The 25,939-nt window shown below is 31.8% G+C and overlaps 1 protein-coding gene across 2 annotated transcripts; it reads right to left on the minus strand.

Annotated features, from left to right (window-relative positions):
• Positions 1-7,272: 7,272 nt before the first annotated feature.
• LOC142617209 (succinate-semialdehyde dehydrogenase, mitochondrial) lies at positions 7,273-21,671 on the minus strand. Of its 2 annotated transcripts, none has more exons than XM_075789974.1 (20): positions 21,448-21,671; positions 21,109-21,222; positions 19,309-19,408; positions 18,903-18,951; positions 18,591-18,678; positions 18,327-18,437; positions 17,576-17,638; positions 17,336-17,446; positions 15,931-15,996; positions 15,733-15,810; positions 15,560-15,637; positions 14,960-15,026; positions 12,264-12,349; positions 11,916-11,948; positions 11,778-11,810; positions 10,716-10,816; positions 8,820-8,905; positions 8,486-8,592; positions 8,332-8,409; positions 7,273-7,620 (listed from the first exon to the last, which is right to left on the minus strand). In XM_075789974.1, the coding sequence occupies exons 1-20, from the start codon at positions 21,550-21,552 to the stop codon at positions 7,582-7,584; spliced, it is 1,593 nt and encodes a 530-aa protein (XP_075646089.1). In that variant the 5' UTR covers positions 21,553-21,671; the 3' UTR covers positions 7,273-7,581. The 2 variants fall into 2 exon arrangements, with proteins under 2 accessions (XP_075646089.1, XP_075646090.1); XM_075789975.1 differs by having other exon boundaries at positions 21,363-21,671.
• Between the last annotated feature and the right edge of the window lie 4,268 nt (positions 21,672-25,939).

Below are 25,939 nucleotides of genomic sequence, written 5' to 3' on the forward strand. Positions count from 1 at the left end.
CCCCTTTTTAGTTTAATTATTATGAACCCCATTAACCTATCGGCTATCATGACTAGAACGCAAAGACATGCTTTATGTCATTACCAATAAAAAGGTTTTCATGATGCTTGACATAAAAATTTCATGTTTAACGGATTCGCTAACTATATATTGGATTCTAATGGCATTATCATATTTCTCATGTGGATTTGATCTGTAAGAGTACTTAGATTTCTTTTCTTCTTTTTGTCTTTTATTTTTTTTTAATCTCATGTTATAGCTCTCATTAGTATATAATTACTCTTTGTTTGGTGGGGTTGTTTTAGGGCCTTTTAACTTTCAAAATAAAGAAGTTTATGTAATTCTTGATTTGATATTTAAGTTTATTAAAAAGATTGAGAAGCCAGCTTCTCTTATTTTAATCAGAAGCTGCAATATTGTGCTCCCAACTAGGCCTTATAGTTTTTTTTTTATATATCTCCCAAGCCACTGTCCAAAAAAATAAAGGGAAAAAAGATTAATTATCAAGTCCTTAGTAACATATAATTTAAATGCCATTGTAATTGTGACACTTTAATTAAAGCCATTGCATTGTTGAAGATAAAGTTAATTATCATTTTATTTATTTTTGTAATAATTAGATATATTAAGTGGAATAGATACAGACTTAGGGCAAAGCTTCTCATAATACAATCTCAAGTTATAGTAGAAAAGAAAAATATAAATATCATTGGGAGTAGTAAAAAAAGACACAAATTTCTATTGCAGGGCATTCGCACAACAGTGTTGCGGCTGGCTTCACAATAGCAATGTTTAATCTTCACCAACGGTATTAATCTCAGAAAGTTCCTACAATCCATAATAAAATGTGGATGAGAAATACTACTACATGGAGGACCATCAACCCATTAATCTACTACCACTTTTGCATCAATATCAATTCTCACAACCTAAAGATTCAAATTAACACACATCCTAAGAAAATCTCTAAGGGTCCACAGTTTCCGCATCTACACTAGTTGTTGATACACTTAATTGTATCAAGTAATATTCATTTATTGACTTAATTAATGTATGTGATAATTATAATTATGAATTAGATTCTCTTTATTTTAAGTGAAATAGATTCATATCAAATGGAGGGAATTCTGATCCTCCCCAAATGAGATTTAAAACATATATGTAGTACTACCTTATTCAAGACCACCTAGTTAGGTCACAGTGATGCTATATAGTGATGCTATATTGTTCACCCGTTCATGTGCATTTGAGATCTAATTTCAACTATGGTCATATATAAGAAATAATTTCCTGTCCTTCTCTAAGGTATAACTATGGAAATATTTTGATTTTCATTATCTGAATTATATTATTTCTCAATGAAGCTTTAGTACCTTTTTGGTTAATGAATTGACATTGTCATTTTCCATGATCTTCTCTTGTGCCAAATGTATTAAAGCTAAGAGAAATTATACATAATAAAGCATTGAGTTAGAAGATTAATAATCAAAATGTAAATTTCCTTCGATAGATAAGAAAAGCACTAAAAAACAAAATGATATGGAACTACAACTTTAGGGTTTGTGGTTCGTAACATTTTGGAAATTGAACATCAATGCATAAAGGATTTTCGGACGTGGAGCTTTTGATGACAGGAGTGGGGGACCTTCTACTTCTAAAGCTTGTTGGGGCTCATTCCCTTCTAACTTTTGTGGAATTGAAGATTGTCCTCCCTGGCATTCCTACTTCCTTCCAAACCATAACAAACAATAAAGCTAAAAAATTGAGTCAAACCCATAAATAGATACAGGGCCCCACACTAATAGTTTAAAAAGTAAATCAGGATATATAAGAGCAATGTATGCAAGAACAAGGTTAGAAAAAAAAAATCACAAATTTTTTCACGACATTATCAAGTTATTATAAAATGGTATAACTTTTACATGAATCCATCACGATTATCATTTTTTTAAGGAAAATATCAGACCTACAAATTATTACAATATTTTTTTATAACTGCTGATATGGTGAGTGATTATTGGTAAATAAAAAAATAATGTTAGTGATAAACCCAAATGAGAACCAATAAAAATTGACCACATCAATAATTTGTAAAAATATTGTAAAATAATTTGTAAAAATATTGTAAAATAATTTGTGTCTGTAACATTTTTCTTTTTATAATACACTTATAGTAATAGTAGTAAAAAACATTTGTTATACCAAATATGTTATACATACAAAGCTCTCTCTCTCTCTCATGTAAAGCCCATGCAAAGATGAAGCATGTCAAAGCTAGAGATATCATGTAACGCATGCTATTCATCCAAATCCAAAATGGAATAGATGCTTTCTTCTTTGACAATTAAAGGGAGATTCTTCTCCCAAAACTCTAGAAAAAACCCTCAATTTTGCTCAACACTATACTCCTATTATATATTATTAAGAATTAGTTTTCATACCTTCAATCAAATTTACGTGCAAAAGTTTGACCCACCTATAGTATAGAAAAGTTTAACTAGGTCCCACTTAACAGTCCACAAATCAAGCCAATTCTTGCTTGACAATATCCAATTTATTAGCTGATTTGAGCTCTAGAATTCCTTCTCTCACCGACCCTTAGCTTACAATATGAAATGCTTTTCTTTTTTTTTTTTTTGTTTATTTCTGCACCACTCTATTCTAAAAATAAGAAGAGAAAAAGAAAAAGGAAAAAAATATGTATAATTTAGACTAATTTGTGAGATTCGTTTTTCGACTACTTGTGCCACAATGGCTCCCTTTATAATATATTGAAGCAAAGTTAGGGTTTAACTTTTAGTTCAATAAGTGTCAAAGCTAAAACCCAGGTGGAAAAGTGAGTTAGCTTAGTATTAAGGGCATGTTTGCTTGAAATTTAAGCATCTTTATGTTCTCTAGAGAATTATTCTCCAAAATGAATATATTCCTTTAGGGTGAATTAGTGGGACCCCATGTTTCATTTCCAATTTGAATACTTTGCAAAGCTTCTCTCTTTTTCTATCTAGTTCTTCCCCCAAAGATTTGATAGGGTGGTGCACCGTCCATTACTTTGTTGAAGAAACTGTGATTACTATATATTAAGTTTCAATTTGTGTGATTGGATGATTATTAAGTAATTAAAGAGATTGATGGGAGAGCATGGTGATAATAACAATGGTGATGGCTGAGGATCCTCAAAGTCACATTGTAGTGGGGAATATATGACATTCCTTTGTCATATTCAGAGATCTTTTTCGGATGGGATGTTAGATTGAAATGCAAATACTGAGGCAGCTCAGAACTCGGGCTATATCTAGATGACCTATATACACCTTTAAACCCTTTTTTTCTTTTCATTTTTTTATTTTTATTTTTGCACAATAATATCATATATTGTATAACAAAAATTGTGTCGTACATGTTATGATTGTATCAAGCAAATGCCATCTCCTTTTTTTCCTTTATATATTTTTTTGTTTTGTATTTTTACCATATATGATCAGTCATTATGTCTATTTATTTTACTCCCTTACTTTACACCCTTACAACTTTTTATCCGACTAAGAAAATAGTTCTCCCACAAAAATGTGTTGCAATAAAATTATGGTAAATTATATCCTCTCTCGAGGTTTACAAAAATTTTATTAAAAAAAAAAAAACTTTTAAAAAACAGCATATTTTTTATACAATTAAAAAAAAAACACTCCCCTTGAGGTATGATTTAAATAATAAATAACCCCATATGATCATTTATGCCTACTACAATTTGAATCAAAATACATATTTTTCAAACTAAATTCTCATAAAAAAAATAAAATAAACTTCAAAATAAAGCCTACTAACCATAGTGGCTATTATAACTTCTTCTTTTTAACTCTAGGAACTAAGTGTTATTTTTAAAAATATGGAGTTTCCAACATTTTTCCAAACCTCAAGGGGTAAGTGTAATTCTATTGCCAAATTTTCAAGAAATGTATTTAAAATCTATTACTAAAAGTTTCTAAAAATTCAAAAAGAGTTTCATTATTTAGTTTAAACTATTTTGATCATCTACCATATTTTGCATGACTAAAAGTGGAGAGTGGACCTTAGATGTTATGCTTTCACTATGTGGCTCAAGAAAATATTACATAATTTGTTTTAAGTAAAACCCTATAATCAAAGTTATAAGAAATTTAAAATATTACTCTGATTAAAACTCAATAACCAAAAGTTTCAAGAAATTTAAAAGAAATGTGATTTTTAATATTTTGAGAAATTTAAAAGTAGTTTTATTATTTTATTTTAAAATATTTTAATATCTATTTTTAACCTTTTGTTTTGATAAAAGAAAATTGAGTCTTATACGAAATGCTCTCACCACAAAAGTTTAAAATAATTTTTTTTTTTTAACTATTAACTTTATCCTTCAATTTTAATTATATTATTGAAATATATATTTTTTTAGATTAAATATTTATTCTTTATAAACCTGAGTACTTTTTGGACATAGTGTCCGTTTGCCAACTTATCTTATTATTCAGCTTATTTTTGTTATTATTCATAGTTTCTACTACACTTTTTGATACTATTCACTAGTCTCACTATACTATTTCAGCAAACTTTATCTTTATTTACAGTACTTTTAGTAAAAAGTTTTCAGTTTTAACAAAAAAAACGGATCCCAAACAGGCCCATAATCTAGTTATTTAGAATTTTTACCAAAAGAACCTAATATATCTAGAAATATTAAAATTTTCATAATTTTTTACTCAATTATTAGAATGGTATATTGTATAAATTGATATATGATAAAGCGATGTCGGTGTGATAGGTCTATCTACTCCAATCTATTTCAACAAGTTGTAAAGAAAAGAGAGAGAGAGAGAGAGAGAGGGAGAGATGGTGTGCATAACATTGCTCATAGCCCAATGTTACTTTGCAATTGAGTCCGGCCCGGCCCAGCTTCAAATCAGATAATAAAGCTCCAAGGTTTGACTGTGCTGTCAAGTCTCAGAGCCCAAAAGAGCAATTTATTTAGTCTTATCATTTAGCAACAAAATAAAAATAATAATAAAAAAATAAACTTATTTAGCAAAAAAAAATATATAGTTTAATCAAAGGCCTAAGATGAGTTTGGTAGTGCTTCAGATTTTCAAAATATAAAAAACTGCCACAATTGTGAGAAAACCCACTTCACAAAAAACAATGAAAAAGAGCATTATGAAACGGGCAACAGTGAAACTTCAGCTCTATTAAAACTAAAACACCCTTGTGAAATTTAATCAAGTTGAAATTCTACCTTTGTCATTTTTATGTGAACAAGATGCAATCATGCAAGCAAGAAACTATAATATTCATCATGGGTAAACAAAACATAGCCATATGGCATAAGATAAGTCATTCTAGAACCTCACAGTTCTGCAAAGATTTCAATATTCGTGGTTAACTAAAAGGTAGCCATATTTCATAAGACGAGTCATTCCAAAGCTATCAATCTTGCAACACTAAGTTTAGAGACATAAAAAAATCCACAACTATCAAAACAAGTAAATTGTTATTAGTAAGTATAAAAGTGATACAAGTGATGAGCCTGAATAAGAACTAATAAAAATTTATCAAGTCAACTCAAGTGTTGTAAAAAAATGTTGCCGGTAACATTACTCATCTTGCAAATGTTACATTTGAGCCATTTCAATTCTTCTAGGATTTGTTTTTCCTTAAACTTATACTTTAAATTTAAATATATGGATAAATTACATATACTATCTCTATGATATACCATTACAAAATAGAGCTATCATGTTCTTTATTTTGCTAGACTTACACCTCTCATATGGTACCGCCATCACCTACTGATAAAGGATTGAGGAAAAAAAAATTGTACTCTTGACATTTTTTGTTATATTTCTAATTTTCTCTATTAATCCTAATTTAGGTTTGTGATTGTTTTGTTCACGTGTAAGCTTTAATGTAGAATGGTCTTTTTGCAGGGACATAAGTTTCATAAAATAAAACACATGGTAACTATATCTTAAGAGTATAATTTTCCCCAATAAAAAAAAAAGAGTATAATATTCCCCTTATATATTTATATAAATTAGTCAAATCAATTTCAATTACTCATAAAAAAAATAAAAAATAAAAAATTTCCTTTCAAGAAATCAGTACTTACGTTGAGTCTCTTTGGTGAAAGTAAAGTTAACGGTAGATCCATAAAACAATGATGTTACTTCTATCAAAACTTCCCCACTTGACAAGTTGAAATATGTCCTCCTACTACTCTTACATTTCACACTTCCCAGCTTGACAAGTTGAAATTTGTCCTCCTACTGCTCTTACATTTCACACCATGGTTACTAGTTAATGCATACATACTCAACTGCAAATGGCAACTGGATTGGACATTGAAGAAAAGCAAGTAGCATCACATTTTCATCTTCATTTTAGCCAAGAGGCTGAGAAAGTATTAGCCCTTTATGATCATAAGGTTGATACCTAGATTGTGTATCAAGGTTGGAACAACATTGAGTGTATTAGTGCTACAGATATGCCTATCAGTGCTACTAAACTTACACTCGAGTCCCACCTTTGTAAAAGTACTAGAAGTGAATCAAAACCAGCAACCAACTCTTGGACCAGTAATTTCAATGCTTGAACTAACCCCAACCAAGCTCCAAGACCAATTGTCCCTATACATCCTTTTTTTTACACTTTTTTTTTTTTTTTTGGGATTCAGTTAGTACATTACAAATTCAATTACATGAGCCTGCTTTATGTTTCTAAAATATCCCCTGCTGGATCTGTGTGCCTGTTATCACAAAGACAAAGTGGCAAATGGTGCAATGCGGGAAGGTAGTGCCCATTTGTTTGCACTTTCCTCTGGCAAAAAACGCTTTTTGAAACCAAAAAAATAATATGTGCGTTTAGTAAGGTTTTAAAAACTGCTTTTTCTAAAAAACTGCATTTTGAAATGTGAAGGAAGTCCACTTTAACACCAAACAGCTCTTGAGAGCCTTTGGCAAAAGCCAATGCGCGTTTCATAAATATTAATGTTGAAGACTGTTCAATTACCAAATTGCCCAAAAGTGGCAAATGGTGCAATGCTAGGATGCAGCTTTCGTAGTAGCAAGTACAAAGGCTACAAGCTACATTTACCTTTTTTTTTGGGTGGGGTGGGGCGCTAAATTCAAATTTCATGAGAAAACAAGGAGCATTTCTCATCCAAGCCTCCCTAACAGGAGGAAGAGAGGAATTATTACAACCCAATGGAATAACACAAAAGATTCACATGTTTATTTTGCCAAAACTCAATTGTGCAGCCAAAACTGTTTTATTGACAAAATATAAAATTCACAAGAAGGTAATATTGTCAACCAACCTTCAACAAAAGAGCGGGGTTAACAATATTGACCACTGAGGTATAATTTAACTCAACTTAATCCTTGACAAGTCTACACTTATTTAGATAAATGCATACTATTTATATCTTGCTCATCTTTTACTGTTGATATTGCGCTGTTCCAGCAAGCTGTCTGCAACTTAAGCTTAACAGCAGCAATGTCACTGTCAAGGCTCCAACATGCGCTACATTGACAACAGTCCAAGCAGAGCCCTTTCACATTAGTTGCTGTTCATATTCCCCAAGCACACATATTTTATCTGCAACCATTGTATGAAAAGATGTATCAAAATGACAGCACAGATATAAGCAAATTGATATCTAATCATTACTGACTTCCATAAAGGAACAAAAATTTTGAGCCAATATGGAAAATGTAGTTAATAAGTAGATAATTCAAGAACTTCAGCAGAGTGAAAAGCAAGGGAAATTACATGCAATTGCCCCATTTTAATGTTTTTTTCAAGGGGCTGTTCCCGGATTAGGTAATTAAAAAGAGATGCCTTACTGACAACAGCTATCCTAAATTATATAATTTAAAAGGTCAATACTTCCCTCAAATAAATTAAGTATATCTAGCAACCCATCAAAGGAAAGATTGAAGTCTTGTTGGCAGTTTTAGATTATTGTTTGAAGTCTTGAATTCCAACTTCTGACAGAGCATGAAAATTAGAAAACAGAAGCAACATACATAAAGATGCATATATATTTCAATATTTGTTACTGTTAAGTAGACAAACAATAACTTATTTGATAAATCGGATTGTCAATCAAAAAATTATTTGATAAGTAGCAAATTATTGAGAACCTAATTGGGTACTACTAAATAGTGGACGCACAACATGAAGAGAAGATTCCTTCCCAACCCCACCCCCCACACTCCCCCCCCCCCTCCCCCTCCCCTTCTCCTATTCTGGCAACAAAAACAAAAACAAAAAAGAGTTGCATTAGGACATTGTCAGTAAGCTTACTTCCAGGTATTCATCCATCCCATACTTGGAACCTTCCCTTCCAAGACCAGACTGCTTGACACCTCCAAATGGAGCAACCTGCATTTGAACATACTTGTGATAAGCTAGCTACAATAATTTCTTAATCTGTTCGTGGGTGCAGGATGAAACCAACCTCTGTAGAAATTATGCCTTCATTGATACCAACAAGTCCATATTCAAGAGCCTCAGACACACGCCACGAACGTTGTATGCTGTTTGTAAATACGTAAGCAGCCAAACCTACGAAAGTATAGAGGAAAACAGTTAACCATGAAATTGAATAGTAAAGAAATAACAAAAAATTGAATCAATATGGAATAACTTAAGCATAAATGTGAAGCAAATGGTTTTTTAATTGACCAAGGAAGAGAGAGAGAGAGAGAGAGAGAGAGAGAGAGAGAGAGCAGGATATTCTGTATGTTTTGAATTTCTTGAATTAAAATATAAATCATGTTCAGAAAAAGAACCTGCATTGGTGTCATTAGCAAGGCGAATAGCTTCTTCCTCTGTTTTAAACGGCAATAAGGGCGCCACAGGTCCAAATACTTCCTCTCTGACACATGGCAAACCGCTTAAGTGCATAAAAACTAACATTCGAAAATCCATCTATTTAAAAAAACTAAGAAAAACATTTAAAGCGCATAACAAGCCAATATTTTTTTACTTAAATACACTGTTCTGTCTAAAGTTTAGCCCCTGAGCAGTTTTAGTCCCTGAAGTTTGAATATTAGGGACCAAAAATGATGACTTTAAGTTTGTTAAGGACTAAAACTGAACACTTTAAGGAACTAAAAGTAATCACTTTAATATTCAGGAACTAAAATCGCTCGTCGGCTAAATTTTGGGACTGACAATGTATTTTGTCCTTTTATTTTCTTCAGACCCAGAAGTATCCCTATCACATGAACAATATAGTCTTAGGAGTTGAACTCATTACCACTGACATCAAAGCAGTGCATGCAATCTGCACTCTACAAGCATTACATGATACTAGCTCAATTCATTCAGAACCCAGTAATTAGTGTACTGAGGCATGGATATACATGCCCCACTCACATCAGTCAATTATTCACAGTTAATACCAAAAAAAGCAAGCAAATTCTTTTTTTTTTTTCAATAGCCTTAGTAACGAAGAAACTTTCTTTAAATTTTTCTTAAAATAAAATTAACAGATTACTGATCATCAAATTCCAAGTCCAAGTTGTGTTGTGGGAAAAAAAAATCTTTGCCAAACTAAACATAAAATATGCCTCTAAAAATAAAAATATATCTAAAAATATTTATTTATTAATTAACTAAATTGCAGTATCTGTGTCATATCATGTTTTAATTTTTCAAGAATTGCCGTATCACTGTGTTCCACGTCATGTCCATGTCTCTGATTCTCACCAAAAAGAAAGGGGGAAAAAGGATTTTGTAAAACATGGACGATTGAGTCCAGCTTGCTAACTCAATTTCATTTTTTGATCGCCTTATGCAAAATCAAGGATAACATTCCTAAATGAGAGAAGTTCTACTATCAACAATGAAACGACTCCAAATTCTAATGAGTAGTCTTGACACAATTCATGAACAACTCAAAGCTAAACAAAGTTAGCAGTTTGGTTTTCACCTAAATTCCTAGTCTTGTTTAGGTAAATTGGGCTCACCCATCTTATGCATATTGAATAGCTCATATTTGAGAAACTTTCCAAACCCATAATTGACCTGCATTTGACACAAATAACTACCCCCTTTGACAATATAATGATTCAACCCAATATGGCAAACAACTTTAACGTTATAATACTACTTTTTCAACAAGATCTTTCGCGGCAATATTTTAAGACGTTGAGTTTGCATTATAACAAAAGGGAGTGTAAGTGGTCTAATATTCTAAATAAAACGTTTGACAAAACAAATTAAACTTATTAGTTTCATGTCAGATCAATAGGTAACCCGAGTGAACCAAACTTATTTCACACCAGCCACGTCGGCCATGCCATGTCATTTTACTTGTACAACCTTTGAATTCCGTAAAGGTTTGGCATTCTAAGAAAATAAAAAAATCGTGTTCAAGACTTCATGTTCACACATTTATTTGTGTTCTTGCCTCTCAACTTTTTCTTTTTCTTTTTCTTCTGACATCATGTTCAAATTCAATTTTCTTTTTAGAGACATGTTCAAGTTGCCTCTTGAAACTTGTCCATGACAATTAAATAGAATGACCCCCATATGTGGAATATAATGGCCCAGCTACCATTGAGGTCACAGTATAAAACATTAATATGCACACAAGAATAAGTGCAATATCATAACTGCGATTAAAAAAAAGTCAAATGTAGAACAACAAATGTAAAAAATTTTAAAAGAAAACCATTTACCTGGATAGAAGCATCTCGCTCTTGACATCACCAATAACTGTAGGCTCATAAAAAGTCATACCAAGACTATGTCTTTTACCCCCGAGTAGGACTTTTGCTCCCTTCAAATAATATCATAATTTATAAGAGGTGCATTATTTCTTAACAAGAAAAGGTCTATTGACTGTCATTTTGTGAGCTATGCCGAATACATTTAAAATTGCAATATCAAGCAAAAAGGAAAATGAAGGGTACATATTATTTGATTTCATTAAATATTCATTACAATCACCTTCAATATGGGAACATAGTTTTATTTTTTGTTTTCATTCTTCAGGTATTAAAGCAAAGTGTGTGTGTGTGTGTGTGTGAGAGAGAGAGAGAGAGAAGAGGGAAATAAGATAAATGTCAAAATAACAATCGCATTGTGAATGTCATATTCCTGAGAATTACCATCCAGTTTCCTGTGCCAAACATCAAAGATGTGACTCACGACTGACTTCTACTTTTACACCTTGTGGTGGTCCACAAGTGGACTTCATGATTGACTCAATATAATGACTCCATGCACACTATATACTGCACATAATTGAGAAGATTATTCAATTGATAAAACACTAACATATAGCCCTATTTTACAGCCAAAGGATAAATAACCATCTACACCATTAATCCTTATGACAGGTTGAACACCAAATCTCCACATGTAAAAGGAGAAGTACCACTAAACTACAAGGCCATGATAACAACATGTAGACTTATTGGAGAGATTTGCAACTCTAGCATGAAACAAAAAGAAAAAATGAAACAGCACCCAGTACACAGGTAGAGTACAAGCAGTGCATCGAAACTAAAGAAAATATATATTGGAGAGATTTGCAGCTCTAAAATCAATTAAAGATTTAAAGGCACTTGCCATGGTGTCAAGTGTCTAAGATGCATAGAAAATAGTAGCCAAGTAAGCATCCTTCTTTAGTAGGTACTCAATGATGTTAAGATAATCATATGACATAATGCCGATAAGAAGTTAACATCCTCCAAATCAGCAATTACTAATTCAACGGAATAACTGAGTGGACAAACCTTTGAGATTGCATCTTTAACAAATGATTCAACCTGCAAGGAAAATTTAAAAGGCACCAAGATAGAAGTTGATATCAGTAACTGCAAGATCACAACATAATGCTCATTAAAAACTGGAAAAATTGAAAGCAAACATACCTTCTGTACTGCAGCTTCATTGATTAAAGGACCCTGTGAGGAAATGAATAGTTAATTCCAAATCTGATTACATCTCATTGGGGAGAAATAGAGGAGAAGATAAAAAAGAAGTTTAAGAGTAGCCCCAAAAAACGTTCATTTCTATATGTATGGGTGAATGGAATATCATCTCCAATTTTCAAAACAAGTCATATGATATAGAAAATAAAAGAGATCAATATTAAATGTTACAAACAAATGAGACGGTATCTCTTTTATAATTTTGTGACTCTAAAGAAAGCATGAAGAATAGAGTAGCTTCAGAAAGGGGGGGACCACAACTGTGACACAGAATGCACAAATGCCTACCTGGGCCACACCCTCAGTGAAGCCATCCCCAACTTGGAGATTCTGGACAGCTTTTGAAAAAGCATTTGCAAATTTCTCATAGATACCTGCAAAGAAAATCTATTAATTGTGTAAATGGGAGGGAAAAAAAGGCTTATTTGGAAGGAGAATACCAGAAACTTCTAAAAAATCCAGACTGATGAACCAGTTCAGACCATGTAGTGAAATTTTTTATTGATGAATCAAACATATTTTTTTATTTTGAACATAGGAAACCTTCTAAAGAAGAGCCCTTTGGACTCACCTGTAGCCAGTAAAACCTACGAGCCCCCACCCACCAGAACCAGTTGTTGAGTAATTCAGGGGAATCCACCCTTGACGAGATAAGCAATTTATGCTCATGGCCAGGAGCAAATTAATCAAACTTTTTTTTATATTAATATTAGTGATGTATCGAACTATACCTTAACATTTGCATGCATTAGAAAAAGAATCAAGAAATTAATATGAGTTATTCTATTGAAAACCAAAATATACACATATATATATATATATATATATATATATATATATAGCCACATCTCTAGGTATAATTCATCTTGCTTATTGGGAGTTCATAAGGCCTTATAGGGTCCGAAACCAAATCAAGAATATAGTAAAAAGACAAAACAGCCGTTCTAAGGTAATTTAATAGTCATGAAATACTTCTTAAGAATCCTTACAATTTTGGAAGTTAGACTCTATAGGACAAAATCAACATAAAATAATACTCAATGTTATGACCACCCCAGACTTCCAGTCTTATTCATCTCAAGTCAAACCTTAGCAGATCCAAACTAAGCCCTTGAGCTGCTAAGCTACTATCATTACTGTTAAACTATTAATTGTCCCAAAAGCTTAAGCTATTGAGATATGAAAATTTAACCATTTAACCATATAATTCTAACACTTCTACTTATCAAAAAAATATATAATTCTAACACTTTCCCTCTCATTTGGGCCGAAACTACCTCTTAATAGGTGAGGCTCAACACATGGGAATTTAAATGAGAGATAGAGTGGAGGAGACAAAGATCAAACTCAAGACCTCCCGCTCTGATACCACGTTAAATTACCAATTGTCCCAAAAGCTTAAGCTATTGGGATATGGTAAATTTAATCATTTAACCACATACTTCTAACAATTACCTTACCCATGCAATCCAACCTTTTTCCCTCTATTTAAAATCATATTGTTCCTTTTGTTGCCCTGAAATTTATACTCTAAATTATTTCACCAATATCTATCAGCTACTATGCTACTACTATAAACCAATAATCAACTAAGATAGGATGTTTTACATACTAAATTACCTGAGGGGGGTTTCAGCTCCATACTAAATCCTATAATTTGAATTCTTAGTTACTTTCCAAAATTCAAATCACAATTTTAGTCATTAAAACTCCTTTAAGCCTTACACAAACTGCAGATTTCTTTATCAAAATTTTACTCAAGAACCTGAATGACACTATGTGTGTGTTTGGGAATAACTTATCTAGCTTTTTGCTGAAAGTGTGTTAAAGTATTCTTATACCTTGAAAAAATTTGAAAAAAAGTAAGAAAAGACAGGAAAAAATGAGGTTTTAAAAAGCTATCCATAAAAGCTAAAAGCTAATGCTTAAAGCTGTGCCCAAACACACTATGAAGCCTAAAAACTGCATTTGAATCATGAATCAACAAATGCAGTCTACAATTAGTATTATGTTCTCTGCCAAACGTGATATGTTTTAACAAACAACTAAAAAATAAAAAGGGAAAAAGAAGAATCTAAGAAACAATACTCAATCAAGATACCAATGTGCATTTGGATAAGCATTTTTTGGTAGCTTATTTAGCAAATAAGCTTAATCAGCTGTCCAATTTTCTTTTTGTTAGTGTTTGTATTCAGCAAGGTGATAGACACCAAAGATCTCCAGAAAACAAGAGGAAGAGAAAGAAAATTCTTATTATTGACTTGTCTTTGAAAGAAAACCTTCCACAATTTCGACTATTGTTCCTTGCCCCTACAGAAAGTAAAAGCTTATACATATAGACATTTAGAAGATTGAATCTATAACTTTGGTAACATTTGTCAAATATGTGGGTTGTTTGAGGCATAATCCATGAAATTCTCTTTGTTTAGGGTCCATATAGGCATAATTTATAACACTTGAGCATAAAATGATGGGCTAATTGGGTCTGTTTAGTCATGTTTCTATCTTTGGGGGTCTGTTGGATTTATTGAGGGTGTTTGGCTCTGTTGTATTTGTATGTCTGTCAGGCCTGCAACAAGGAAGTGTTAAAACTAATCCCACATTGGTCGGGCTTGAGCTTAGTTATGGGTTGACATACTAGTTGGGCCTCTCTGCCTACTAGCAGTTCCAACTCTCCCCCAAATCAGACTCCCAATGAAATTTGATGTCATTTCTTGTGCCAAGGACTATCCAATGTAGTAACAGGTATTAGCAAGTTCATTATATAATCTTTATAATTGTTACTAAAATGCAGCAAATGCTTAGTGCAAACATAGCACCAATGATTTGCTATATTGATGAATCAGTACATCTATGTCTCCACAAACATTAAGAGTTCACTTACTATATATAATACCGACAAGCAGTCAAATTTAAGCTAAACAATACAATAGCATCAACCAGACAAATTAATATATCCATAAATACAATATTTCCATCTATACCTTCTTGCACAAGAACTCTATTTGCACAAACACATGTTTGTCCACTATTACGGAACTTTGCTGCTATCTGCAACAACAAAATTGCATTGTCCAGTAAATGAAACATCTAAAATAATTATATTCTGGAACAAAGAATGTAAAAGTAAAACAGAATAATAATCAACTACCTAACCTTGTTTAAAGAAAAAGGGCAAGAATAGTTAATACTTAATAGTCACCCAAAGCATACAAAGTAAAATATAGTTATGCTAAATAGAATCTAACTACTGGCCAGAAGCTAAAACAATAAATTTCAAAAGATCAACGTAGATCGCCTTATGCAGCATCTCAGGTGTATCTTATAGGTAAACAAACAACAATGGTTTCGTACACAATCCAGATGCGTATTAACTCATGCAATGATATCTAAGATGGAATCAACACCATTACGACCAGTGCCTAGATGGCCTTATGCAGCATCTCAGGTATATCTAATACTGTACGTAAACAAACAACAATGGTTTTGTACTCACTCCAGATGCATATAAACTCATGTAATGATATCTAAGATGGAATCAACACCACTACAACCAGTATACATAAAAAATCACCCTAACTTACAGCTCCTTTTACTGCCACATCCAGGTCTGCATCATCAAAGACAATGCAGGGTGCATTGCCACCAAGTTCCAGAGATACCTAGAAAATTCAAAACAAAGGCCATTAGCCACATGGTGATTTCTAGCGCTTTCAAAATTGTTAGCACATGCCCTCATTTCATATCTTGTGCATACCCTTTTAACTGTCCCAGAAGCACCAGCCATCAACTTCTTTCCAACTGCTGTTGAACCCGTGAAAGTGATCTTTCTTACCTGAATACATTGAATATAACAAGAACACTTAATGTCACATCATTTGTATATCCTATTATCTAGAAGGATATATAGTATCACATGGAGAGGAGATCAGGGAATATATTAAAGGTAAAAAACCTGTGTACTCGCAAGTAAAGCATCCCCGATATCAGCAGCATTTCCCATAACCACATTGACAACTCCCTAGACAAATAAGAAATCAGTACGCATTAGAAGCAAATGAAACTACAGAAGAACTATCGGTTGGTCAAGAAGAAGAAAAAAGAAAAAACACCGTAGTCTAAGCCACGTTCTAGAAACTTGGGCTTAGGCCAACGCTTCAGATACCTGAGACCAGCATCATTTTAATTAATGTGCTTTTAGTTTGAGCTTTAAGGATGTCATGCTTCATGATTTTCCTATTGTAAACTAAAAAACAATTTTCACATATAGGACATGCCACCCACACAATTAGTTAGGCCCAAAAGCTCTATATCTTTTTCAAATTTCTATATATAGTTTAGTCCTTGATGTATGTTTATTGGCCTAGGAAGGTCAGTTTCAGTCTTCTTTGGAGCTTGAAAGTAAAAGAGTCTCATGTATTTGCTTATGGAATTATTGCTTCAAAGAATCATCCTCAAGAATTACAACATTGGCTTCTTGCTTATTAAAGGCTCCGGCCCTTATAAAACCAAAAGAACAATCTAATGATGGACAGCTTGCATCAGTGCTTAAGCTTGTCCCCTGAGCCTAACCAAACCTTTCAATGAATCAATGCTGAGAAAGCACCTTAGAGTATGTACAGTGAATTTTTTCATTTTAGAGCAACATTTAAATGCCATTAATAATGGCAACCCAAACCAATTATGTATCCAACATACACAAGCCAACTCAAAGGCCACGTAAGGGTAGAAGTGCAGGACAGGCTGGGTTAGGACCAAGTTTGCACCTCAGATTGAGCCGGAGATGAGCACAGCCTGCCCAAGTTTTATCCCTACTGGAAACATAAATAAGTATCTAAATGGAAACCACTATGACACAGAGCAACCAGATTAAAATGAAACAACGGGAATATAAATGAATATGATTTAAGAGTCAGCACCTAAGTCTGGCTTGGAGTCTGCACAAGCAGGAAAACCACTAGGAGTCAACACTTAGGGTGGACTTAGAGTCAGCACCACACCAAAGAGAAACCAAACGGCCATTTTTTTCATTCATCAAAGTATCAACTATCTCCTCAAGGAGTACAATAAGTTGCTTATAAAGGATTGTTAAACCCTAGTTCTAATTGGCTAGAAAACCCTAAATGCCTTATTACAAAAATAATCTTGCTTCTATATTAAAATACTAATAACCTAATAAACTACTACGACCTAAAATATAAAATTCAATTGACTTGCAAACATAAATAATACTAAATACAAATTTTCTTGTGTCTCCCGCGCCAACAACACACCTGTTTTTTTTTTATAGATAATAGAAGTTTATTGAAAAAAAAAAAAGCAATGTGTTCACACATATGCAGATAAATAAAAGAAATTACCGGTGGTATTCCAGCCTGAAGAGAGAGCTCAGCTGCTGCTAAAGCTGTGAGGGGTGTGAGTTCAGAGGGTTTTATGACTACTGTGCAGCCACATGCAAGTGCAGGACCAACCTGATACAGGTGAGGCACAGAAAGGTGATTTTGAAAATGGTATTCAGTCATTAAAGTTGTCGAATCCTAAAACAATTTAAGGATATGCACCAGAGGATATTAGACTGTAATAATCCTAATTAAGCACACCTTTCGAGTAATCATAGCCAAGGGAAAGTTCCAAGGTGTAATTGCGCCAACAACACCTACAGGCTGCAAAATAAAACTTACAAATAATCTTAAATAAGAGATCAAATATAACAACTTGTAATAGGATATCTTTAAAACATACCAAGAAATCTCCATTAAAAATATTATGTTCAAATTGTCAATCAAGAGCAAAATCGTCAAGGGTCATCTTTCCAACCACCACTGGTACAAGAAGGCAATTCAAAGATGCAACAGTTCAGAAAAGGACACTAAAGCAAAAAAGGAAAGTGAATGCTGGCAACTGCTCTGTGTGGATTGTGAAGACTTGAATATCATGTGAAAGAGGGTTATCATTTAATACTGATATTCCTTACTATCCTAAGAAGTCTTAGAGAGTGCAAGGGCTGTGCTAGGACGACCATAAACATGCCATCAACTGGATGGACAATATGGATTCTAACCCATGGACTCTCAGACAGTTCTGAAAAGAATATTTAATCTTGCATCTATATTAGACCTGCATCCTTAAAATAGATGTGTCACATGTTGATCTTTTTTTTAATCTTTTTGATGTTGCTATTTAAAGCACTAATATTTATTTTGAGATTAAGACCCAACTCCTTGACAATGTTTCCCTCAGGCAAGGATGAGACATTTTATGTATAACAGACATTTGACAATTAGACAAAATATTTAACTTAGAGAGGATAATGATATAGAGCTTGAACCATCAAGAAATAAATAAGCACACCTGCTTTAAAACAAACAATCGACGATCAGGCAGAGTTGCTGGAATTATATCACCATATATACGTTTGGCTTCCTCTGCAGAGAACTCAATAAAACCAGCCCCATAGCTAACCTGTTAACTAAGTCCATTACATAATATGTTGCAAAAACATTGATGACTTATGCAGCCAAAATAATATAGTTGATGATGAAAACAGGAAAATATGGTGTCCAAGCCCAATGCTCAGATATCTTAAAGCAAAGTTAGAAGGAGAATAGGAGATACCTCGCCCAGGGATTCTTTCAGAGGTTTTCCTTGCTCTAAGGTTATAAGTTGTCCAAGATCTTCTTTGTGGGCGATTAGTAGATCATACCTTGAAATTCATGTAGAAAAGTCTAATATTAAAATTTGCAAAAGTATAAAGTTTCCCAGCCAGCATTTTGGAGGATCTATTTATGTGAGATTAAATATTGTGTATCTTTCTGTTAAATTACCAATTGTCCCAAAAGCTTAAGCTATTGGGATATGGTAAATTTAATCATTTAATCATTCCATAAAACCAACGGGTTTACTAGATTCAAAAGATAGCTAACATACCATTTCCTTAGAAATTTGCTCCTTTCAGTAGCTGTCAGTTTGCTCCAAGCTACAAAGATAGATTGTATATACATTACATTAGTTAAAAAAAAAATTCAAAAGTGTATTTTACGTCCCAATATAGTCAAAAATATCAAGCACAATTTCAGTCCATTTAAGTATAAGGTTTGAATAACATTAAAAGTATTAATAGTTAGAACAATTATTTCCTTAAATAATAATTACTGAAAGTACTATAGTTAAAACAATTATTGACATATTGGTTAAACTTAAAGGTTTGAATAACATTAAATTTTAGAAAGATGTAGTATATGTCAAGCATAGAAGCACCAACGTTTTTGTCTAACAAGTCATGCCAAAGCCCAGAATATAACACAATCAGAGTGGTTCAATCTAAAGTTCATACAATAAAATGCCTCATATGCTGAAGATATCGCATCATTTGTCTCCTTCTGACCCATGCATGGGACATCTACTATAACTTCACCAGTTGCTGGATTGCAAACCTGCCATGACATAGAATAAGTGTGATTTCTATTATGAAAAAAACCGGCACCTTTAAGGCATATTTAGATGAAAGAAAAATCCACTTGGAATATAATAAAAAGTGCAAGCAATGCCAATCTATATCATGGTTGGTGTTCATTTAGTATAGCTTATTTCATTGTTTTACCTTGTTAAAAAAATACATAAGTAATAAATAATATAGCATGTCTCTGTACTTAGTGTTATATTTTGTTCATAGCAATTCCAAGCTTCGAAAAAGAGGAGGGTTATGGTAGGTTGACAGCCAGTGTAAAAATTATTTCTCTAAAATGAATGGATCCACTACGAATACAGGGTGGAGCGCTCCCTTCTAAAAAAATAAACATGGCCAACCTTGACTGGTTTCTTGAGGATCCATAACTGGCCAAAAACGTTGGACTAAAGCTTGATTGTTGTATTTTTAGTTGTTGTTATTTTACTATATAAATATAAATAAATAAATAAATAAAAAGCTATGTAAAAGTACAGCCATACCTTGAAAAATACAAAACAAGACAAAGTGGAACATTCTCCTTTAAGATGAAAATACGCTAAACCATTTGGGCACCTAAATATGAAGTATTCATCTTTTCTTTTCTTTTCTTTTCTTTTTTGACAACTAAGGGTATCCGAACCTCTTCAAGCATCCATTCATCTTTGGAAGCCTGAGACTAAGGCAAAGCAAAGCAAGAAGCTTGCTTGGCCCAACAGTAAGTATCCAAATCAGTTTCTTAGGTGCCAATGAGCACAGGAAAGTAAGATGGAGGGTGAGGTTGTTCAAGACCAACTAAATGCGTGTATAACTTACCTAACTTTTTTATTAAAAAAAATGGTTATTATGTATTCAATTAAGGTTAAGGAGGTGACTGACAGAGCCTAAAACAACATTAGTATAAGTAGTAAAAAATATGTGTGTGTATGTCAATTATAATGATGTTGAATATGATACAATCACCTCCTTAAAATTAAAAGTGCAAGTGATGTCAATATATAATATAAAAAATTATTATCTTTTTTCAATGGAGACACCTGTATTCTTTTTTGTCATTCAAATTTGGATCCTTAACAAATTAATGAGGACACCTATATTCTTTTTCGTCATTCTATCATATCCAAAATCATCTATCTTTTTCAACTTGAAATAAAAATGAATAAAGCAACTGATGCCAATCTTTTTTCTTTTTTCTTTTTTTGAGAAAAAACTGATGCCAATCATTTGGTATAGCTTATTTTCCTTGGTTTATTACGCTTAATAAGACTTTGTCTTTGTTTGTACTTAGTGTCATATGTAGATCAATGTAAAATTAGTCACTTTATTATGAATGGATCTACTACATATACACTTTGGGGCATCCCCGACTTAAAAAAAAAATACGTGTGACAGACCTAACTAGTTTGTTAAGGATCCATAACCGACCACAAAATTATTTGTTGAGTGGTGATACTTACACACAGCTGAAATTGAAACACGATTTCAGTTAAAATTGTGAAATTGGTTTCACCATTTCACAACTATAACTGTCATAACTGAAATCGTATTTTCACAAGTTGTGTGTACAGCAGTGTGCAACAATAATTAGCATTATTTGTTAAGAACCCATAGCAGACCCAAAGTTTCTGCCATTGTTACATGCATTCAATAAGTAATTGACAGTAAAAAAAATTTTAAAAAAATAGAGACCTTAATAGTTTTTCTGTCATGGGCATCAACCCATTTCCCAGCAATGAGGCCTTGGCTTCGTAACAAGCCCGAATTCTTGAGCCGAGCAATAACATTCTCAGCCTCCGTACTCATCTGCCAATACAATAATAATAATACCCTTTATTAATTCTAGTTTTAATGTTATCCAAAACACTATGACACTTAGTTTGATTCAAAATACAAACAAATTACTAAGTAAACAAACAAACCCAGATGATATTTTTACCACATACTCTGAAAAATCAAATAGAAGCTAACGATCAAATCACAGATTTAGAGAGAGAGAGGGAATGGTATTATATATGGTAAGTTTCTTGCCTGGTGGCGAGTGAGGAGAGAAGCAGAGGGTCGAAGAGAAAAGGAACGCGAAGAAGGCGATAAAAGCTTGGTGAATAAGTGCGTTGCTCTCATCAACGTGCTCATTTCTATCTATATATCTCTCGCTCTTTGTGTGTGTGTGTGTCTCTCTGTCTCTCGCTGAAGAGTCGGCGAGTGTGTGTGTGTGAGTGTGAGTTTTGGTTTGCTAATATTGAGGTTGTTCCGACGCGTGTCTGATCTATTTTGACTATTTGTAGATGTGGACAGGCACTTAGTACTTGCTACAATCTGTTGTTCACTGTTTTTAGTCTATCTCATGATTCATTAATTGTGAAAATTGTATTTTCATTTCAAGATATAACTTCACAGGCGTTTGATAATTTATATCTATATATAGATATAGAAAGGATTTGTTTGGATACAAGTTATTTTACTAAAATTAAAAATATGTTTCTGAAAGTATTGTAAATAAAGGTAAAAGTTAGTTAAAATAGTATAATAGAGCTCATTAATAGTACCAAAAAGTGCAGTGGGCTTATGAATAGTGGCAAAAATAAGCTGAATAGTTAAATAATTTTTATTTTTTATTGGTATCCAAATAGAGGCTAAGAGAATTCAGAAAGTTAGTTTTTTTTTTTCAAAAATACCCGTAATTTAATTAACTTAAACTGTAAATTGATAAAAAAAAATTATTAAAAGAAAAACCTACCCATTTTATAAAACTACTCTATGTTCTATAAAACTTTTCACTACCCCATGTATATAACCAAAATTACCCCCATGTTCCTATAAAAAAAATTAAAAAAAAAATACCCCAAGTTCCTATAAAATAAAATAAAAACCTAAAAAAAAGTCTCATTGCACGTGCATGGGACTCTTTTTTTATTTTAAGTTTAATATTATTTTTTTAATTTGAATTTATCTATTGTTAGTGTGATTACACATGAAAGGAATTGTAAGAAACTAAAATTTAGAATTTGAAAATGAGTAAACTGCTAAATTTAGTGTGCGGTAGTTTTTAGGGAAAAAAAAATTGTATCAAACGTGTGTAAAATATATATTTAAATAAAGAGTGTACTAACTTTTAGGAAAAAAGTTTATGTGATAGTTTTCTTTTTTTTTATTGAATTTTGTTGAATTATAATTTTAACCCAATTTTTTTTTTTATCTATACTACTATTTAAGAGACTTCCCTTGTTTGGAGCGAATTTTTTTTTTTTTGTTCCAAAATAACCTACAACCTACATTTAAGTATGGGCAAAACTTAAGAATAACACAGTAAAAAGATATCTCCAACTCTCACCTAAAACATTTCTTACAAATATATATATATATATATATATATATAACAACAATAATATAGTTGCTTTGAAAAAGTGGGTTAGTGGGAGAGTGATCCTATTTTGTAGGAAATATTTTAGGTGAGAGTTAGAAATATTTTCTTACTGTGTTATGCTCAAGTTTTGCCCCTACTTAAACATAGGCTGCAGGGATATTTTGAAACAAAAAAAATCTGGTCCAAACAAAGAAAGCCTCTTAAATCATAGTATAGATATTACAACTTATTTAAACTGTTTTTAACTTCTTAATGAAAACAAAAAAACAAAAAAACCTAATGAAAAAAAATCTTAAGTTTTAGTTAAATTAAAAATAAATAAAATAAAAGTTTCTTCTACAATTCTATACACATTTCACACCTCCAATCAGTTTCCTATCATCATCTGGCAGTTACAATATTATCTTAATTCCATCCATCTCAATCCTCACAAAAATGAAAAAAGGAAAAAAAAAAGACTTATTAAAAAAATTGCTACATTAAGAGACAAGCAAAATAGGACTACAAAGGAGGCCAACAATCAAATTAGAATTTAAAAAAATGTAGACTACTCAAATCTTTCTTTTTGTGATTGACATTTGAATTATTATCATGTGTTGTGATTTATGTGGGTTGTGATCCCCAAATACTCGACATGAAATTATCAATAAATTGTAATTATCTTCATATACACTAAAGTTACAAATTTTTTAATTCTTTAATTTCTTGAATTTTTCTTCGTCTTTTGTTTTATATAGAATAAGTGACCAATACATATGGTTATATGTAATTTTGTCAAAATTCAACATTCTGATTTTTCTTTCAAGAAAACGGTGAAGACGAATGTATTTTGGTTCTAGATGATGAAGTTTGTGGCGATATGTGAATTGAAGAGAGAGATGAAAATAGGATTGAATTCGGGATTGGATTTGTGGTTGAATTTAGGGAGGTGAGGCATTCTCATAGGCCGATCTCAATGATCTATGTACAGATCCCCATTATCAAAATTTACTACTTCTTCACTCTCTCTATCTGTGGAGATCTTGATCTTGAGGTTTGATTATTCTGAAACATGGCCATTGAGTTGTTGGAAGTGATTTTGTTTGTTTTCAAGCATAGTAGGAGTGAGTTTCAACTTTTATCAAAAGTCAAAACCGTTTAAATCTGAGCTAACAAATGTATTCAAGGTTTTATTTTTTATTTTTTACTCTACAAGAATATCAGACTGTTTACAATTTTTTTAGTAATTTTTTACATCTGAAATCTAAGCCACCCAATTTTCATGAGGATAAAAAATATAATTTTTATAACTTACAAGGAAAATGGGAAAAAATACACACACACAAATCAATTTTTTGTGATTTCTATTATCATTTAATATCAAAATCCCCCTTTCATATTGTAAATGTAATTCTTTCTTCTTGTTTTTGAGAAATAATTATAACATGCTGCTAATCCCGCAGCTCCCCTAGACCCTAAGCACTTTGTACATAGGGAGGTGCCAATTCAACTACAAGAACTTTGGCAAAATGTAATTCAATTGGTGACATGTAGAACATTTATTAGTAGGCAAGACTTAGGTGCAATATTTAGGTGTTGTACGTAAGTTTTGTCCTTTATCATTCAACCACAAATATTAAAAAGAAAAATGCAAGTAATAACTTTTTAAGTAAATACTCTGAGCACGTGCTCACATGCGTGTTCAGAGGCTCTTCTATTTTTTGGAGAAAGAGTTAATAATTTGTATCCATTATAATTTGGAATTACTATATTCACCAATCACAAAAAAAACCTAAGGGTGTGATGAGTGTTAAGGGTAGTAGAATTCTTATTATATATATAATTTACTTATTATTGATTGTCATTTTTATATTTTTTAACTTTTTAAAAAGTCTTATAAGAATATTATTGTGTAGAAAATGTAAATTGTCCATTTTTTTAAAATTCATTAATTTTAGACTCTTTGATTTCTGTATGTAATAACTCACTTGGATGGATATTTATGATGGGGTTCCACATTTGACTCCAAAATTAAGAAATAAAATTCTCTCTAAAAATAAATAATTTAGGACATATGGTGCAAAACTGGACTTCAATTATAGAACTTAATTGGATTTTGTCTAAGCTTTACCAATTAATATATATATATATATATATATATATATATATATATATATATATTAATAGGTAAAACCTAGATAATTTGCACTACAATTAAACCTAGATAATCCAATTAAATTATACAATTGAAGTCTAATTTGCACTACATATATATATATATATATATATATATATATGTGTGTGTGTGTGTGTGTGTGTAGATAGATTATCGAATTAAGGTAAGAAATTGTTATTTTGGTGTTTTAATATCTTTTTGGTAATCTATTTTGTTTTAAGTAAGTCTACTTAATAATAATAATAATAATAATAATAATAATAATTGTACTTCCATTCTATTTTCATTTTTAAGCTTAGGCAAATGGGTACACAATCCTTTTATCAGTTTATGTTCCTAAATTTTTGTTTTGAATTTTCATGCTTAGCAACGGTAGAAATGGAAAATTTTTAACCAATCACAAATTTCCACTTCATACTACAATCAATTCCAAAATATTACGTGGTACTTTGTGGGTCCCAATATTGTTATGAAAAGTTAATAGTACAAATTACAAAGAATATCTAAGGAGGTGTTTTTTTTAAAGAAGAAATCGTTGAATTATCATTAAAAAAATTTAGTCATGATTGATAAGAAGAACATCATAAAAGTGTGAAGGAACATCATCTATCTATACCAATAAACCTCTAAGAGACCTTTCAAAAATCACTAGAAAGAGGCCTCATTCAAAAAGTTTATTTCCTCTCATTTTACCTCGCTACGAAAATAAATATTTTTAATTGATATATTATAGGAAAAATATTCTTAAGAGATAAGACATAAGGGTATCAATAATTAATACAAGTTAAATATGGGTTTGAGTTACACCTGGTGTAACTCTTTAGAGTTACATCTTTTATAAACTATTGATTTAAGTAAATCTAACGGTTAAAAAAATATACTCATTAATACTATGAATAGAATTTCATTTATTTTTCCTTATTTATGATATTCCATACTTAATTCTAATGATAAGGAATTCAATCAATTTACTTTAAGTGGTTGTAAAAAGTTTCTCCAAA

The sequence above is a fragment of the Castanea sativa genome, chromosome 11 (genome assembly GCF_040712315.1).
Source record: "Castanea sativa cultivar Marrone di Chiusa Pesio chromosome 11, ASM4071231v1".
Taxonomy (NCBI): Eukaryota; Viridiplantae; Streptophyta; class Magnoliopsida; order Fagales; family Fagaceae; genus Castanea; species Castanea sativa.

Excerpts from the sequence above, each read along its gene's own strand:
- LOC142617209 (XM_075789974.1), bottom strand. The coding sequence starts at position 21,552 with ATGAGCACGTTGATGAGAGCAACGCACTTATTCACCAAGCTTTTATCG. Across the intron at positions 12,350-14,959 it reads TAGAGTTCTTGTGCAAGAAG|GTATCTATGAGAAATTTGCA; the intron begins GTATAGATGGAA and ends TTTTCTTTGCAG. Across the intron at positions 10,817-11,777 it reads TTAAAGATGCAATCTCAAAG|GGAGCAAAAGTCCTACTCGG; the intron begins GTTTGTCCACTC and ends TATTATTTGAAG.